Raw genomic sequence first — 17,349 nt, forward strand, 5'->3', positions numbered from 1 at the left:
CAAGCCATGTTAGCTACAATGACATTGGGGGTTTCCAACAAAAAGTGACATAAGATTGATTTAAATTTAGGGAGTATACCATCAGGTAATCCCCATTCTATTTTTCCAGTCAATACTGTAAAGTATCAGACCTGACAAGGAGTCATTATGCATTTAATGCTTCTAGGCCGATGAATATAATGGAAAACTTTGCAATATCTAATAATGATTTTATCATTCAAACTCCAGCTTAACACAGCAATGCCCAGGGGAAAGGCCACTTTTTTCACTCAACACCTCTTCAACAACTGACACAATTCACCAATGATACAAGAACTAAATGATACAATTCATGATCAGCTTAATTCTGTAACAGTACGTCTCATTTCAGAAATCCAAGCAATCGATCTGTTTGTCAATTCTAAATCTGATACTGTTTCAAGTTTGGCCTTATATTGAAAGGTACAGTAATTTCTGTCTCATCATATTTAGGTTTTAAATAGATATGAACAAGAGAGATTAAAAACAGAGTTATTTTGTTATTGTATGAATTAGAATATCAAAGATATCATAAGAAAATTATGGGGATACATATTCATATATTCAACAAATTTGTTTATCATTTGTATAAGAAATATTAATGATGATATTACTGAGCATTGTAGAGCTGGAAATGTGACTTATCCAAACAGTTGGACATATATTTGATATATTTAACACTTGCATTTTGTAATCTTCAGAAAATACTGTAAATACTTTGAAACTTTAATGAGAAATATGAAAAATTGAATTCATTACAAATGATTGAGAGCAATTTTCCAAGTGATGATTTTTGTGCAAATGGATGTCGGTTGACATGGATAATGCGAAACACTTATACTCTCACTGACTGACATTTTTGTCCACTTTCAAATATTGTATGTATACATTTCTAACTTCCATCTATACATATTACCAAAAAATAATTTATTCTCAGTCATACTGTAAAAATAGAAAATTCAAAAATATTTACAAAAGATATATAGATAACTAATATCTATTCATTAATCATGACTTCTTTATGAGGCAAAAAAACCCTGATGCAATAGATAGTATCAGATTTATGATGTTTGTTAATAAACTACCTTAATGTTTATATCACTTTTTTCAGTAATATTTTCTTTTGATTTTTTATCTCGAGTTTATGTTCGAATAGCTGAACACTTTGATTTAGTCTTACTTTCTACTCCAAATTCATTATTTACAATTCATATTTTCTGAAAAAAGGACAAAATATCTTCTGAAGCACCAGAATCTTATTTTGGACGTCGTTTGACATAAGACCGATATGTGTGTCAGACATTCCAAGATGGCCGACAATTTCAACATGGCTGCTCAGTCCTCTTTCCTCTCCTTCGATCTCAGCAGCAGGAGTGGAATGATTAGTGACACAGCTCCAATATTGTAACACCAGTGATCTCCCATGAGCCAGAAAACTGAAAATTAAAACACATGCCATTAAAATAATTCATAAGATGTTTTTTTAAGAAAATAACATGAGGTATTATATTTGCAAGGACTTTCAAAAACAGAAGCAGCCCCTTCAATCACCATTTCCTCAAAGCTTCAAAAGTCTTTTAAAAAATATACCACAATGTACATTCAGTCCAAAAAACACTTCCAGACCAGGAACAATTACCAAGTCACAAGTGACAGTGCAGCCACAACTGGCAATAAATTGTTAGTGAGTAGCCACTTTGAATAGCATTCCAGTTACATCACAGCCTGTCAGCTTAATGTGGGAGGAAAGCGCAAAGTGATGCAGGTCTTTGACGCTTACCGCATTGGTGAAACCCACAAGCACAGGTAAGGTGCTGACAAACCGAGATATAATCGGGCGAACCGGGATTTGAACTCACGATCATTTCACAGTGAATTGCTGTGCCTTTGACCACTGGGCCCCCTGTGATTCCCAAGGGAACTGAAGCTGTTTACCTCCTATGACTTACTTGCGGAGAAGAAGACAGGTCCCCTGGCATGTGTCCTGAGGGAACTGAAGCTTTCTACTGCTGAGGACTTACCTCTGGAGAAGACAAGGGACCCATGTCCCAGTCCTATGCCCTGACGAAACTGAAGCTGTCTACTGCCTAAGACCTAATTGCGGAGAAGAGGAGGGCCCCCGTGGCCCTTGCCAGTGCCCCGACGGAACTGAAGCTGTCTACTGCCTAAGACTTACTTGCGGAGAAGAGGAGGGGCCTCGTGGCCCTTGCCAGTGCCCCGAAGGAACTGAAGCTGTCTACTGCCTAAGACTTACTTGCGGAGAAGAGGAGGGGCCCCGTGGCCCTTGCCAGTGCCCCGACGGAACTGAAGCTGTCTACTGCCTAAGACTTACTTGCGGAGAAGAGGAGGGGCCCCGTGGCCCTTGCCAGTGCCCCGACGAAACTGAAGCTGTCTACTGCCTAAGACTTACTTGCGGAGAAGAAGAGGGGCCCTGTGGCTCGTGCCAGTGCCCCGAGGGAGCGGAAGATGCCCATGATGATGCCCTTCTGGTCATCCCCACCGCACACTGATACCATGGTCGTCATGCACGGCACAACTGTTGCTGAGGCTGTGAATAGAATAATATAGATTGTTGTACTGTCATCACCATCATCTTAATCATTATCTTCATAAGCTCATATGTGGGATACATTTAACTGACTCATAATACGTCAACCCATAATTTTACTCATGAATATTATGTGGCAGTAGATTTTGTAATTTACAAATGAATGAAGCGCTTGTAAAATATCAAACTCCATTGTTTCTAGATTATTTTTTCACTGACGACAACCAGAATACTTTTGATTAATCCCCCTTTGAGTCAGGTAAGCTAAAAAACTTTAAGTAGGTGAAATGTGTAAGGGAAGTAACTCATTATGGTAAAGAAAGTAAACTTTTGGCATGAAGTTCAAATAAACAATCCACACACCATATTTCTATCATAACCTGTGTTAGTTTGCTATAATGCAAGTTTAATTTATTTTTGACCACAATTCTTTTGGTTTAAATTGTTTTATCCACCAACAAACCAGTGACAAATATGGAGACTTACCAAACGCAAATAGAGGGAACACAATCATGTTGTACATCTCCCACCGGGATATACCCAGGATGAAGAACGCGGGCATCAGAAGCATCATTCCCCGTTTGGCCACAGACCTCTCTCTTCCGGCCTTCACTTTCCGCGTGTAACAGCCTGCAAAGTGTTTGTTACAGTATACTGCTTGTTCTAATGATAATCCTTATTGGTAAACCTTCAAACTAGGGTTGATTGATAAGTTCGGAGCCTCACGTAGAAGGCATAGTGAAATGTTTTGCTGTGGACATTACATGATGTCATAGAGGTATATCCACAACACAACTGTGGAGAGGAGTTAGCGCTTTGCACTGAATTTAGAGTTATCTGCCCCTATACATGAGCAACATTGATTGTTCTCAATGTTTCTGGATGGGACAGTTTCCAGAGTGAGTGAGTGAGTTTTGTTTAACGCCGCTTTTAACATTATTCCAGTTATATCACAGCGTGCAAGCTTAATGTGGGAGGAAAGCCCGAAATGATGCAGGTCTCAGACGTTTACCACTTCGGTTTCTGGCGTGCCCAATGGATGCAATTCTGCATAGCGAATCACGGCGCCCCCGACAGTTTCAAGAAGGCCGACTGTGCTTTATAAGAGCGACAGAGGGCAACTTCCAGCCTTCTCAACCTGACTGGTCTCGAACCTACATGCAATAGTAGCAGGGATGCCTATTTGAAAATACTGTTTTCCTGCCAGCTTCCGACACTGTTCTGGATTTAAGTACTACTGCCTTGCTGATTTCACTATGTCGCTGTGTGAACCGATTTCTGTGTTAACTTCTCCCTTCACCTGGTGGATGTGGTCCTGTGCACAGCGCACCGGTCACAAATGAGGTGAAGTTAAGCAACGTCTGTCGCGGATGGGTGACCGCGTTTCGACAGCTTGGCTTCTAAGAGTTTCTAGGGCTTCAGTCCTGCCCCACACTGAAGCACATGTAACACATGTGGTGTCTCCTTGGGCAAGTGACTTTGTTCGAAATGTGCCTCTGTTCACCCAGCAGTGAATTGACACCTTCCAGTGCCTAACTGGCAGCTTGGGTTGTATACTCCCCAGGGAGCTGAGAATGATTCTTGAGTGCACAATGATTCAGTGACTGGTGTAATGATAGCGCTTTGAGCATGAGTGGTGTGGAAATATGCACAAAATACATAGCCTATTATCATTATTATTATTATTATGCTTATTATTTCAAAGAGGAAATTTGCAGTATCCATATCAAAGCAGAGTGGTACATGAGAACATACAAGACCCACCTTGTACAAGGAACATGATCACACCGATCATGAGAAACATCTTCGCTTGTCCTCGACTGAGAGAAAGAAAAAAGTAGTTGTGATAGTCATTGAAAAACATTTATGCGAATGGGATGACTTTAAGGATCTGATCCCATTATCAGTGCTTTTCAACCAATCACATTGCAGAACACACTGCAATTTATGTCAAAATGTCTTCAAGTAACACACTGCTTAATTACAGCACCTGGACTTGCACAACTTGACCTACTTGTTGTATCTTAACAATTTGAACTACTTGTTGTATCCAAACAATTTGACCCACTTGTTGTATCCAAACAATTTGACCCACTTGTTGTATCCAAACAATTTGACCCACTTGTTGACCCAAACAATTTGACCTACTTGTTGTATCCAAACCGGAAGGTCATGAGGAAGGGCAAGGTGAACTCGAGGCCAGAGTAGATGAACATGTACAGGAAATAGACAAGACCGATGCGTTGTATAGACTTCTTACCTGTGGAGAACAAAAACTCAATATTACTTGGGGGGTGGGGGGTGGTAATCTTAATCTTAAGGTAATCTTAATCCCTAGATATAAAAACAATGCCAACCAGAACAAAAAATACAATTTAAACGGTAAATCAACATGTCTGGTGATTTTTTTATCGCTAATTTCAAATTTGTACTGAGCAAGTTTCTCATCACCTGTTTGTTTACTGGAATTCGCTGAAGGGGTACGGTGTAATAATTTTCTGCGCATAATATTCTGTTTGTTTTTTCCAAAATACTGAATCCGCTAGAGGGGGGTGCGCATTATACTCAAGAAAATACGGTACAATGAACACTTTTTATAACCAGTGTAATTACATGATTAATTTGCATACTTCAGTACAGATTTGTTGACATGGTATTTCCGGTGTTACATGCTCACGGTAATGTCTCTCGAAACTCATTATAGTGTGTATAATGCGCACCCCCTTCTACACAGCTGTGTTTTGGGGCAAAAAAGTGTGCACTATACTCAAGAAAATAAGGTACCAATTTTTTATTTATTTGGGTTGCTAAACACAGCACTCAACAATAGTCTACCTAAATGACTGTAAAGAATCAAGTGTGGATTAGACAATCAAGTAATTGTCAGGCGTGATGACAATCCAACCACAAAGTCTGTCTGATCCAACAAGTCACCTCTTACAACAAGCATTGGTTGATTTGGTCCTATTCTGAACCGGACTCTCCACGGGAAACGCAAATACTAATACAACTGGTCTAGGAAACACTTCCATTTGTAGCAGGATGTGAAGTGATCCCACAGCAAGCTGACAATGTAAAGATGGCATCAGTGGGATGACTCCATACCAGGTCACACTATTACAAGTTGCAATGTTTGGTCTGTCCTAACGATAAATCTATCTTCTAAATATACAATCTATAAATGTTCCTAACACAAAGTGCAGTTCAAAGTAGGAGTATATATATACTGGAGCTGCTACCACAGACGTAGATGACGACTAGACGTCACACCCTTGTCAGGAATCAAACCCAGATGATGAGCCAATCTTAATACCACTTGCCTACCGTGAGGCTCAACAAATCTTGCGACACAACTTACTTTCTGATCCCATTTGCACAGGTTCAAATTGAAAGATGGACTTTGTGTTGATGAATTTGCCAGCATTCTCCCATATATAAGACGTATCCTGCACCTGGCAACCAAAGTGGGAAAATTGCCAAGATGGGTCAATAGATGATGTTTTCTTCCACTTCACATGACAAACATTAAGAATAGATACATACTATGATATACACTTCATGATATGTGATATATACGATGATATACACTTCACGCATCTTCCAGAGGCAAGGGAGTTAACTGACTTTAAAAGTCCAGTTTCCACCCTTGCCGAACTAGGCTAGAATTACTGGGCGTGATCGTTGCGTCACCAGTGGCTATTACCAATTATATCCCTTCTAAGACTCTCCTATGGACAAATCAGATTCCACCTCTCGTATCACTTGCGTTTGCTTCACACAAAATGGTGACGCCCAGTCAGGACGATCTGATCAATAATCAAGATCTATATTGTGATAAAACGGGTCTTACATCGCGAAAATGCATCAAATCACATGAGCACCTTGATTAAAAACATGAAAGGATTTGGAAAATATCTCCTGACAACGAATTGGCGATGCACATGCTTTGCAAACCCTGCAATCGATCGAAATCTGCACGACAGTTTACGAACCAGATTTTGATTTCGGTGCGCGATTTTGATTGGACTATGCATAGACTAGTTAGTCCAGACAAAACGTAACTCCATAATACCAGCCTAGTTCGGCAAGGGTGGAAAAAGGACTTTATAGTCAGTTAACTCTCTTGCCTCGGGAAGATGCACTTCACAATACATTCCATGAAACTCTTCACTATATGATACATACCACAATACATTCTTCACAATATACAATACATACAATGATACACTCTGTACAAAATATGATACATGCCATGACACACTCTTCATGATACATACAATGATACACTGTTCACGATATATGATACATACCATGATACACTCTTCATGATACATACAATGATACACTATTCACGATATACAATACATACCATGACACACTCTTCATGATACATACAAAGATACACTGTTCACGATATATGATACATACAATGATACACTATTCACGATATACAATACATACCATGACACACTCTTCATGATACATACAAAGATACACTGTTCACGATATATGATACATACAATGATACACTATTCACGATATACAATACATAACATGACACACTCTTCATGATACATACAATGATACACTGTTCACGATATATGATACATACCATGATACACTCTTCATGATACATACCATGATACACTGTTCACGATATATGATACATACCATGATACTCTCTTCACGATATACATAACATACCATGACACACTCTTCATGATACATACAATGATACACTGTTCCCAATATATGATACATACCATGATACACTCTTCAAGATATACAATACATACCATAACACACTCTTCATGATAGATACAATGATACACTGTTCACGATATATGATACATATCATGATACACTCTTCACGATATACAATACATAACATGACACACTCTTCATGATACATACAATGATACACTGTTCACGATATATGATACATACCACAATACACTCTTCACGATATACCATACATACCATGACACACTCTTCATGATACATACCATGATACACTGTTCACGATATATGATACATACCACAATACGCTCTTCCCGATATATGATACATACCATGATACACTCTCCATGATTCATACAATGATACACTAATCACAAGATACGATACATACCATGATACACTCTTCACAAAATATGATACATACCAAGATACACTCTTCACAATATATGATACATACCACAATACACTCTTCATGATATATGATACATACCACAATGTATTCTTCACGATATATGATACACACCACAATACGCTCTTCACGATATATGATGCATCCTACAATACACTCTTCATGATACATGATACACACCACAATGTATTCTTCACGATATATGATACAAACCACAATATATTCTTCATGATATATGATACACACCACAATACACTCTTCACGATATATGATACATACCACAATGCATTCTTCATGATATATGATACATACCACAATACACTCTTCACGATATATGATACATACCATGATACACTCTTCACGATATACAACACATACCATGATACACTGTTCACGATATATGACTGTACATACCATGATACACTTTTCAAGATATACAATACATACCATGATACACTCTTCATGATATATGATACATACAATGTATTCTTCACGATATATGATACACACCACAATACGCTCTTCACAATATATGATGTATCCTACAATACACTCTTCATGATATATGATACACACCACAATGTATTCTTCACGATATATGATACATACCACATTATACTCTTCACGATATATGATACATACCACAATGCATTCTTCATAATATGATACATACCACAATACACTCTTCACGATTTATGATACATACCATGATACACTCTTCGCGATCTATGATACATACCACAATACACACAAGTACCATCTTTTAATGTCTTTTGGTATGACACGGCCGGGGATCGAACCATGGACCTTCCGCTCTCTGGGCGGACCCTCTACCACAAGACCACGGAGGCGGTCTACATACCACGATACGCTCTTCACGATATATGATACATACCATGATACACTCTTCACGATATATGATACATACCATGATACACTCTTCACGATATATGATACATACCATGATACACTATTCACGATATATGATACATACCCTTTTAGAGCTTGGTAGAGTCTCCTCCAGGAAGAGGTATATGAAGAGGATATCGGACACCGTCAGGATGAAGGCAAACAAGGCTGGAAACAGGTAGAATATTCCCTTCTCCTCGTGCCGCGTGAGAGCAGAGAACCCTCCTCCCACTGCAGGTCCAATGATGAAGCCCAGGGAGAAGGCTATGCCTATCAAAGCCTGCCAACATATACATATATATAGGAGGATATTGGATATCTGTAGCTTGACAAATATTTAAGACATCTGTTGTTTTGCTGAGGAAGGACAGTATAAAATAGTATAAGACATAGTTTGAGATACTGAAGCAGGTTTTATAGTGCTAGTTCACTGAAATACCATGCTGCAGTTTAACATGAATACCCTACTCAGACACAGTATTCTGACTCCGAGCTGACCAGTCCTTGTTTTAGCCCCTTATTTGACATGCATCAGGCAGGGTAACAACAAGTACCAACTTTTAACATCTTTTGTTATGATATGGATGGGGATCGAAGCACCAACTTTCCACTCTCTGGGGAGACAATTCATCCACTAGACCAGGGAGGCAGTCAAGATTGTGTTAACAAAAAACTCAATGAGGGAAAGATACAACTACAAAAATCTCTGAACCAATTACAATAACGTGTTGTGGCCATGTAAAGAATCATATTGGAGTTCTTGAGTTTTTCTTTGACGCTACTGTTGGGATCATCAGTGCAAACGTTTCGCCTTCCTAGGCCTTGTGGATTCAGAGGAGATGTCAGGTTATTAGCATATTGAAAGCAAAGAATTTTCAGGTGAACTACCGTATATCGCTGTCTATAAAGCGACCCCACGTATAAGAGGACCCCCCTGTACAAGCCTTTAAAATCGTTGTTAATTTGTATACCCGTCTATAAAGTGAATCAGAATGAAGCACGTCACCAGCGCATACACAATCACTATATTTGAAGTAAAAACGTGTTTGTCTTCCGCAGAACAAATTACATCATTTCCCTTCAGCTATCAGGGAAACTAACAGATCATAACAATTAAACTTGGTCAATACCAATTTAAAAGTTGAGATAAATTATTTTCTCGTAAAGTAAGCTGGAAGTAGCTGTACACACGTTTCTCGGAATCTACCGTGATTTGGTTAATAATTACTCAATAATATAACTTTAAAGAATTTTCATCAAATTATCGAAAAAATTGAATATGAAACTATTATTTTTTTTCGGAATAAATTTAAAAATAATAATAAACTGCAACCTCGGGCTATCGCGGTACTTGTTATGTACGCTAAACAAAACGAAATCACTCACTTACCTTTATGATTACCTTATTCGCCCCATTAAGCGCCCCTCCCCCAATCATTAATTCGTGTATAATGCGCACCCCCTTCTACACAGCTGTGTTTTTTGGAGAAAAAAAGTGCGCACTATTCTCAAGAAAATACGGTAAGGCCTACTGATGAATTTACGCCATTTGACTCTGAATTGGCCCCAATAAGCGCCCACCCCTTCTGTCTTTTTTTAAGCGCCCTGGGTGCTTAATGGGTCGAATATGGTATTTGTATTCTCTAAGTCAGATGTAATTTATTTTATCTAACAATGCATATTTTACTGATAAATGTTCATTATTTACATTAGTAGCTCCGAGTAAAAGCCGGGCCTTGCGCTCTGTTTGACAAGGGAGAGAACTCCATCGTATCGAGGTACAGGGAAAAGTTGTGTATGGAGGTCTGAATTGGACAAAAACAGGACATAATTCTACCAACCACTTAGTATGATGATGCCAGACTTAACATGCTTAAGTGATTTGTCCAGACAAGTGCAAAGACAACACAAGTAAAATTCTAAATGTGTTATCAGTAATAGGTATTAAATGCATATTTACCGAAAAGTAAGAGAAAAATATTTGAAAAAAACAAAATATCAGAAATGATACTTTAAGATTGTTTAAAAAAAATTTGGATGACAATAATTTGTCAATAAAATCGAAAAATGTTAAAAGTCAACAATCAATATATAAAAAGCACTCCTAGTATGACCAAAGTATGTATTTATCTTTTGGCTACTAGTGAAGTCCGTATTTCTAAGTATGGCATTATGGCCCTTATGATCTTTTAACAGATTCTGGGCACAGAGAGGGGGGAAAATGTGTGGGCTACGTAACTTCCGTTACCTTATAAGTCGCCATGAATATGCAGATGATCGAGTTCATGTCGATAGAGAAAGTTTCCTTGGGGAACTGCGGGTTATATCGTTGGCCATTGATAGATGGGTAAGGCAATATTAAAAAAGTAAGTAAGTATCAACGCGTTAATAACTCCTTATTTACAGCAGCCGGAACATTTAGAGGAAACTGAAATTGTTTATGAAGCGAGCACTTCCTGGTTACAGATTTGCATTAATAGACAGACGCGTGAACTACCGGAAATCACAAATGCCATGATACGATGAATGCCGCGGTACCACGGGGTCCGAGTATATATATTTGAAATATATTAATAACCATTAGCGTAGCACTTTGGTACAGCTGATCGCTATTGCCGGATATTTTTTTCATATGGAACAATTTGACCAATCACCACCGATGCTTCCCGCTCATGATAGTGAAAACTTTACAAAGTTGACAAATAATACAACAAATATGACTTTCAGCGAGTCAAAGTATGGCATTTATGATAAATGCGAGTTGTGGGATCTTCCGATCACTTCACATACAATTTTGCCAAAATGAAAATAAACAATATTGAATAAAATCAATAAAATAGATTACAAATTAGGTAAGTCCTGATATATAATGAACTGTTTTTATAACCGGACAGTGTAATTACATGATTAGTTTAGGTACTTCATTACAGATTTGTTGACATGGTATTTCCGGTGTTACGTGCTCACGGTTGTCTGTTTTGGGGGGAAAAACATCAAAACTCTTCAACCCTGTGAATAAGACGCCCCCCCTGGAAAGCCCCCTAATTCGTGGTAAGAAAAACTCGCCTTATACACAGTGATATACAGTAACTGTTTGATCGGCATTCTAGATACTCAAGCTTGATAACGGTGAAAGAATCTATATCGAAACGTCGCTACATGCAATAAACCAGAAGTTATTATCCATCAAGTTGCATGTTTTCTTATTTCTCAGGTGAGCTACATCATTGTAAAACCCAGATACAGTTAGGTCATCCAAATTACAATACATTCAGAAATACAACACAGTATTGACAAAATCATTTCTACTTAATCATATTCACATAAAAACTATCTGATCAGATTTTCAGTCAGTAGCGTCAATTGTACACAGTATTGAATATGTGGAGCTAGTATTGATAAGCACAGCTGTTTCAAGACACATCTGTTTCCTATTATAACACACCACAATTATGACAATGGCCACACTTACAATGCACTACAGTGAGTTATAGCTGTGCATTATATCACTTTAACCACATTTACACTAAACTACAGTGTGTTATGGCTGTGTATTATATCACATTAACCACATGAACCCTAAACTACAGCGTGTTATAGCTGTGTATTATATCACTTTAACCACATTTACACTAAACTACAGTGTGTTATAGCTGTGTATTATATCACATGAACCACATTAAACCTAAACTACAGTGTGTTATAGCTGTGTATTATATCACTTTAACCACATTTACACTGAACTACAGTGTGTTATAGCTGTGTATTATATCACATTAACCACATTAACCCTAAACTACAGTGTGTTGTGGCTGTGTATTATATCACATTAACCACATTAACCCTAAACTACAGTGTGTTATAGCTGTGTATTATATCACATGAACCACATTAACCCTAAACTACAGTATGTAATAGCTGTGTATTATATCACATTAACCACATTTACACTAAACTACAGTATGTAATAGCTGTGTATTATATCACATGAACCACATTTACACTGAACTACAGGGTGTTAAAGCTGTGTATTATATCACATTAACCACATTAACCCTAAACTACAGTGAGTTATAGCTGTGTATTATATCACATTAACCACATTTACACTGAACTACAGTGTGTTATGGCTTTGTATTATATCACTTTAACCACATTAACCCTAAACTACAGTGTGTTATAGCTGTGTATTATATCACATTAACCACATTAACCCTAAACTACAGTGAGTTATAGCTGTGTATTATATCACATTAACCACATTTACACTGAACTACAGTGTGTTATGGCTTTGTATTATATCACATTAACCACATTAACCCTAAACTACAGTGTGTTATAGCTGTGTATTATATCACATGAACCACATTAACCCTAAACTACAGTGTGTTATAGCTGTGTATTATATCACATGAACCACATTAACCCTAAACTACAGTATGTAATAGCTGTGTATTATATCACATTAACCACATTTACACTAAACTACAGTATGTAATAGCTGTGTATTATATCACATGAACCACATTTACACTGAACTACAGCGTGTTATAGCTGTGTTTTATATCACATTAACCACATTTACACTAAACTACAGTATGTAATAGCTGTGTATTATATCACATGAACCATATTTACACTGAACTACAGCGTGTTATAGCTGTGTATTATATCACATTAACCACATTAACCCTAAACTACAGTGTGTTATAGCTGTGTATTATATCACATGAACCACATTTACACTGAACTACAGTGTGTTATAGCTGTGTATTATATCACATGAACCACATTAACCCTAAACTACAGTGTGTTGTGGCTGTGTATTATATCACATTAACCACATTAACCCTAAACTACAGTGTGTTATAGCTGTGTATTATATCACATGAACCACATTAACCCTAAACTACAGTGTGTTATAGCTGTGTATTATATCACTTCAACCACATTTACACTGAACTACAGTGCGTTATAGCTGTGTATTATATCACATTAACCACATTTACACTGAACTACAGTGTGTTATGGCTTTGTATTATATAACTTTAACCACATTAACCCTAAACTACAGTGTGTTATAGCTGTGTATTATAACACTTTTACCACATTTACACTTAACTACAGTGGGTTATGGCTGTGTATTATATCACATTAACCACATTAACCCTAAACTACAGTGTGTTATAGCTGTATACTATATCACATTAACCACATTTACACTAAACTACAGTGTGTTATAGCTGTGTATTATATCACATTAACAACATTAACCCTAAACTACAGTGTGTTATAGCTGTGTATTATATCACATTAACCACATTAACCCTAAACTACAGTGTGTTATAGCTGTGTATTATATCACATTAACCACATTTACACTAAACTACAGTATGTAATAGCTGTGTATTATATCACATTAACCCTAAACTACAGTGTGTTATAGCTGTGTATTATATCACATTAACCACATTTACACTAAACTACAGTATGTAATAGCTGTGTATTATATCACATTAACCACATTTACACTAAACTACAGTGGGTTATGGCTGTGTATTATATCACATTAACCACATTAACCCTAAACTACAGTGTGTTATAGCTGTATACTATATCACATTAACCACATTTACACTAAACTACAGCGTGTTATAGCTGTGTATTATATCACTTTAACCACATTACCGTGTCAGGATATGAATCATGTCGCACTGATGGTATCAGGATACGTATCGTATCACGATTCCACCGTATTGTTACACCTCTAATGGCTACGTGGCAAAAATCTACTCTCAAAGGTTCACTTATTTGAAACTGTGGTTAATGACTTACCATGCCTTTCCCTCTTTTCTCCTTGTTAGAGACATCAGCGATGATGGCAGTGCAGAGGCCGATGTTGCCCTTGCTGATGCCGCCGACAAAGCGAGCAAGGACAAACAATGCAAAATTGTGCGACAGCATCCACAGGACGTATGACAACGCCACACCAGCCTGTATAATGGGAAAAATATATTTTACTCAGTCGCACCCTCAGCAGTTTTACAATAATTTAAGGCCGTGAATAGGGGGTAGGTTTTTTTAAGAAAATATTTGACATGGAAGTAATAACAAAAACATGTTTGAAGCATATTTTTGATCAAACACAATCGTAATTTTCCTTTTTATAAATTTTAGGTAGAAGCATCCATTTAACAAAACAAGAATTGTAATTGCCATATCAATTTACATAGGGACATTACTGTGTACCTATTATGCCTTCATCTGGTCAATTTCAATGGGTTCATTGTGTTCCAGGTGTGGTCGGGTAGCCTAGTGGTTTAAGTGTTCACTCGTCACCTCGAAGACCCGGGTTCAATTCCCGACATGGGTACAATGTATGAAGCCCATTTCTGGTGTCCCCGCCGTGATATTGCTAGAATATTGCTAAAAGTGGCGTAAAATCGTACTCACTCATTCACTCATTGTGTTCCAGAAATATAATCTGGTGTTCTCGAAAACATGCATGCCAAAATGTGAATCTGACCTTTACATTCAGATTACATACCATGCATAGCATCATCATCCTGCGCCGGCCGTACACATCGGATGCAGCACCGATAATCGGTGAGGACAAAAACTGCAGGAACGAGAATAGGGAGCTCACCATCCCTGAAAAAACGAAACAACTTGTTACCATGGTTATGGAGAGAGTTGAAACGGAATGGGTGGACATGTTGACATACGCTTTAAGAACACAAACCCTCCATCCAGAAAGTAGACCCCAAATCATTCCTACCAGAACATGTCATCAACACTCCCGCCACTACATCTCCTGGCATCACACTGAGTTCCTCTGCACAAACATTCACATCTGGAGGAAGCGCAGTTCCAAGAAGCTATCCATATCAAACAAGCCAATCCAAGCCAATTGGATCACGGAGTATTCCTACCCAGTGCATGGGACATTTAGTTTTAACAGACTTTTCAGTCAACCCCACCAAAAACTCATTTAATCTATTGTATGAACACTGTTAAAATCACTTGTAGATGGCATTGCCTTGTATCCACTCTCCTCATCTTCCCGAGGCAAGGGAGTTAACTGACTATTAAAGTCCAGTTTCCATCCTTGCCAAACTTGGCGGGTATTAAGGAGTTTTATTTTGGCAAGAATAACGAGTCCATGCATAGTCCAATCAAAATCCCGTAACGAAATCGCAAGGTGGTTCATAAACAACATCGAAACTGCCGTGCTGAATTCATTCGATTGCAGTATTTGCAGAGCATGTGTACCATCAACTGGACATCGACAGATATTTTCAAAATCTTTTCATGTTTTTAATCAGTACGTTCAAGTGATTTGATGCACTTTGTGAGTTAAAACCCATTATATTACAATACAGATCTTTATCATTAATGAGATCATCTTGACTGGGTGCTGCGATTTTGTTCAGCAAATGCAATAGTGATATGAGAGGTGGAATCATATTGGTCAGTAGTGGGGACACAGAAGGACATTCCGTATTCGACGTAATAAGCGCCCAGGGCGCTCTCAAAATTAGAAATAGGGGGCTCTTATTAGAATATCAATTTGGTTAAAAAAAACAGAGTTGAAAGATAAATTTCGTGGTTTATGATGACAGCCTGAAATGTTTATGTACGACAAATATATTTTTCCAGAATTCAATTGCCCATAATTAAGGGTGCATATAACAAACGAGTGCGTATTATATGCGAATAAATAAGTCTTGTTGTCATTGTCCAATCGGAAGGGGTACTAAATGGGATTGTTCACTAGCCAATATATTAGCAAATATCGCCGTGGGCGCTTATTAGAGCAGGACGCTTATTACATCGAATACGGTAAACCGTAATAGCCACTGGTGGCGCTACGACTGAGCAGCCTTAGAAATTGGCACTCGTCCTATAGTCCTTGCCAAACTGCCTAATGGTAAAGGTATCATAAGGACTAGTAGAAATTTGCCATTTTTAGGGGTTTTGCTATATGTTATTATAAGGACTAGTGGACGAAAACTGTTAGTTTCGCCCCCTGCTGTGCCCAGAAATTCCAGCCTAGTTCGGAAAGGGTGGAAACTGGACTCTCACAGTCCGTCAACTCCCTTGCCACCAGGTGATGCTTCTCCCATGCTCTGCTCATGTCATGTTACATTGTTATTTTTGTACTGTTAGGGCCGTTGACCCGATTAAAGCTTAATTCTGCCTGCCTACAACTGTTATGTCCATCAACTCCCTATAAATTGTACACCAACTTTAACTTTGTAACAACTGGCTTCCCTTCCATGTATCTCATTACACGTGGCTTCATATGAAAGCATATATGTCATGGTCTCCCACCCTGTCATTCCTGAGTGTAGAATACAGAAGTTGTCAGCCATAATACTCCTAGTCAAAGTTACACCCAACTTCTAAATGAAAGGTCGTGTCAGGAAAACCCAGAGTGAGCTATGACAGTCTAGACAAATCAGATGTCAGCTTGTTAAAACATTTCAGCTTAATTTATTTACCACCTCAAATCAGAATTTTTTATCTTAGGTTCTGAGGCCACACTCTTATTTTACTTGCTTTACAGATTTTCTACAGGAAAATAGTTTTTTCCTCCACGACAGGTCAAATGGCATAAAAAGTATAAATAGTTTAATGTGGGAGCAGTGCCTGAGTCACAGCTGTTGCTTTAAGCAATGTTAACCTGACGAATTTGTGTACCGGTAAATGCTGTTATGCATCT

General features: G+C 38.0%; 1 protein-coding gene across 4 annotated transcripts in view; it reads right to left on the minus strand.

Annotated features, from left to right (window-relative positions):
• Positions 1 to 826: 826 nt before the first annotated feature.
• The window catches only part of LOC124138468 (major facilitator superfamily domain-containing protein 10-like), a 43,729-nt gene continuing 27,206 nt past the window's right edge, over positions 827 to 17,349 (minus strand). For all 4 annotated transcript variants that reach the window (XM_048385156.1, XM_048385157.1, XM_046505108.2 and 1 more), the window contains exons 4-12: positions 15,172 to 15,275; positions 14,460 to 14,618; positions 8,710 to 8,904; positions 5,925 to 6,018; positions 4,715 to 4,826; positions 4,331 to 4,386; positions 3,053 to 3,196; positions 2,429 to 2,566; positions 827 to 1,454 (exon numbers count right to left, since the gene is read on the minus strand). In XM_048385156.1, coding sequence (XP_048241113.1) covers positions 1,354 to 1,454; positions 2,429 to 2,566; positions 3,053 to 3,196; positions 4,331 to 4,386; positions 4,715 to 4,826; positions 5,925 to 6,018; positions 8,710 to 8,904; positions 14,460 to 14,618; positions 15,172 to 15,275 — 1,103 coding nt within the window. In that variant the 3' untranslated portion in view covers positions 827 to 1,353. The remainder of the gene's footprint in view (positions 1,455 to 2,428; positions 2,567 to 3,052; positions 3,197 to 4,330; positions 4,387 to 4,714; positions 4,827 to 5,924; positions 6,019 to 8,709; positions 8,905 to 14,459; positions 14,619 to 15,171; positions 15,276 to 17,349) is intronic.

The sequence above is a fragment of the Haliotis rufescens genome, unplaced genomic scaffold, assembly GCF_023055435.1.
Source record: "Haliotis rufescens isolate VD_foot unplaced genomic scaffold, xgHalRufe1.0.p SCAF_54, whole genome shotgun sequence".
NCBI lineage: Eukaryota > Metazoa > Mollusca > Gastropoda > Lepetellida > Haliotidae > Haliotis > Haliotis rufescens.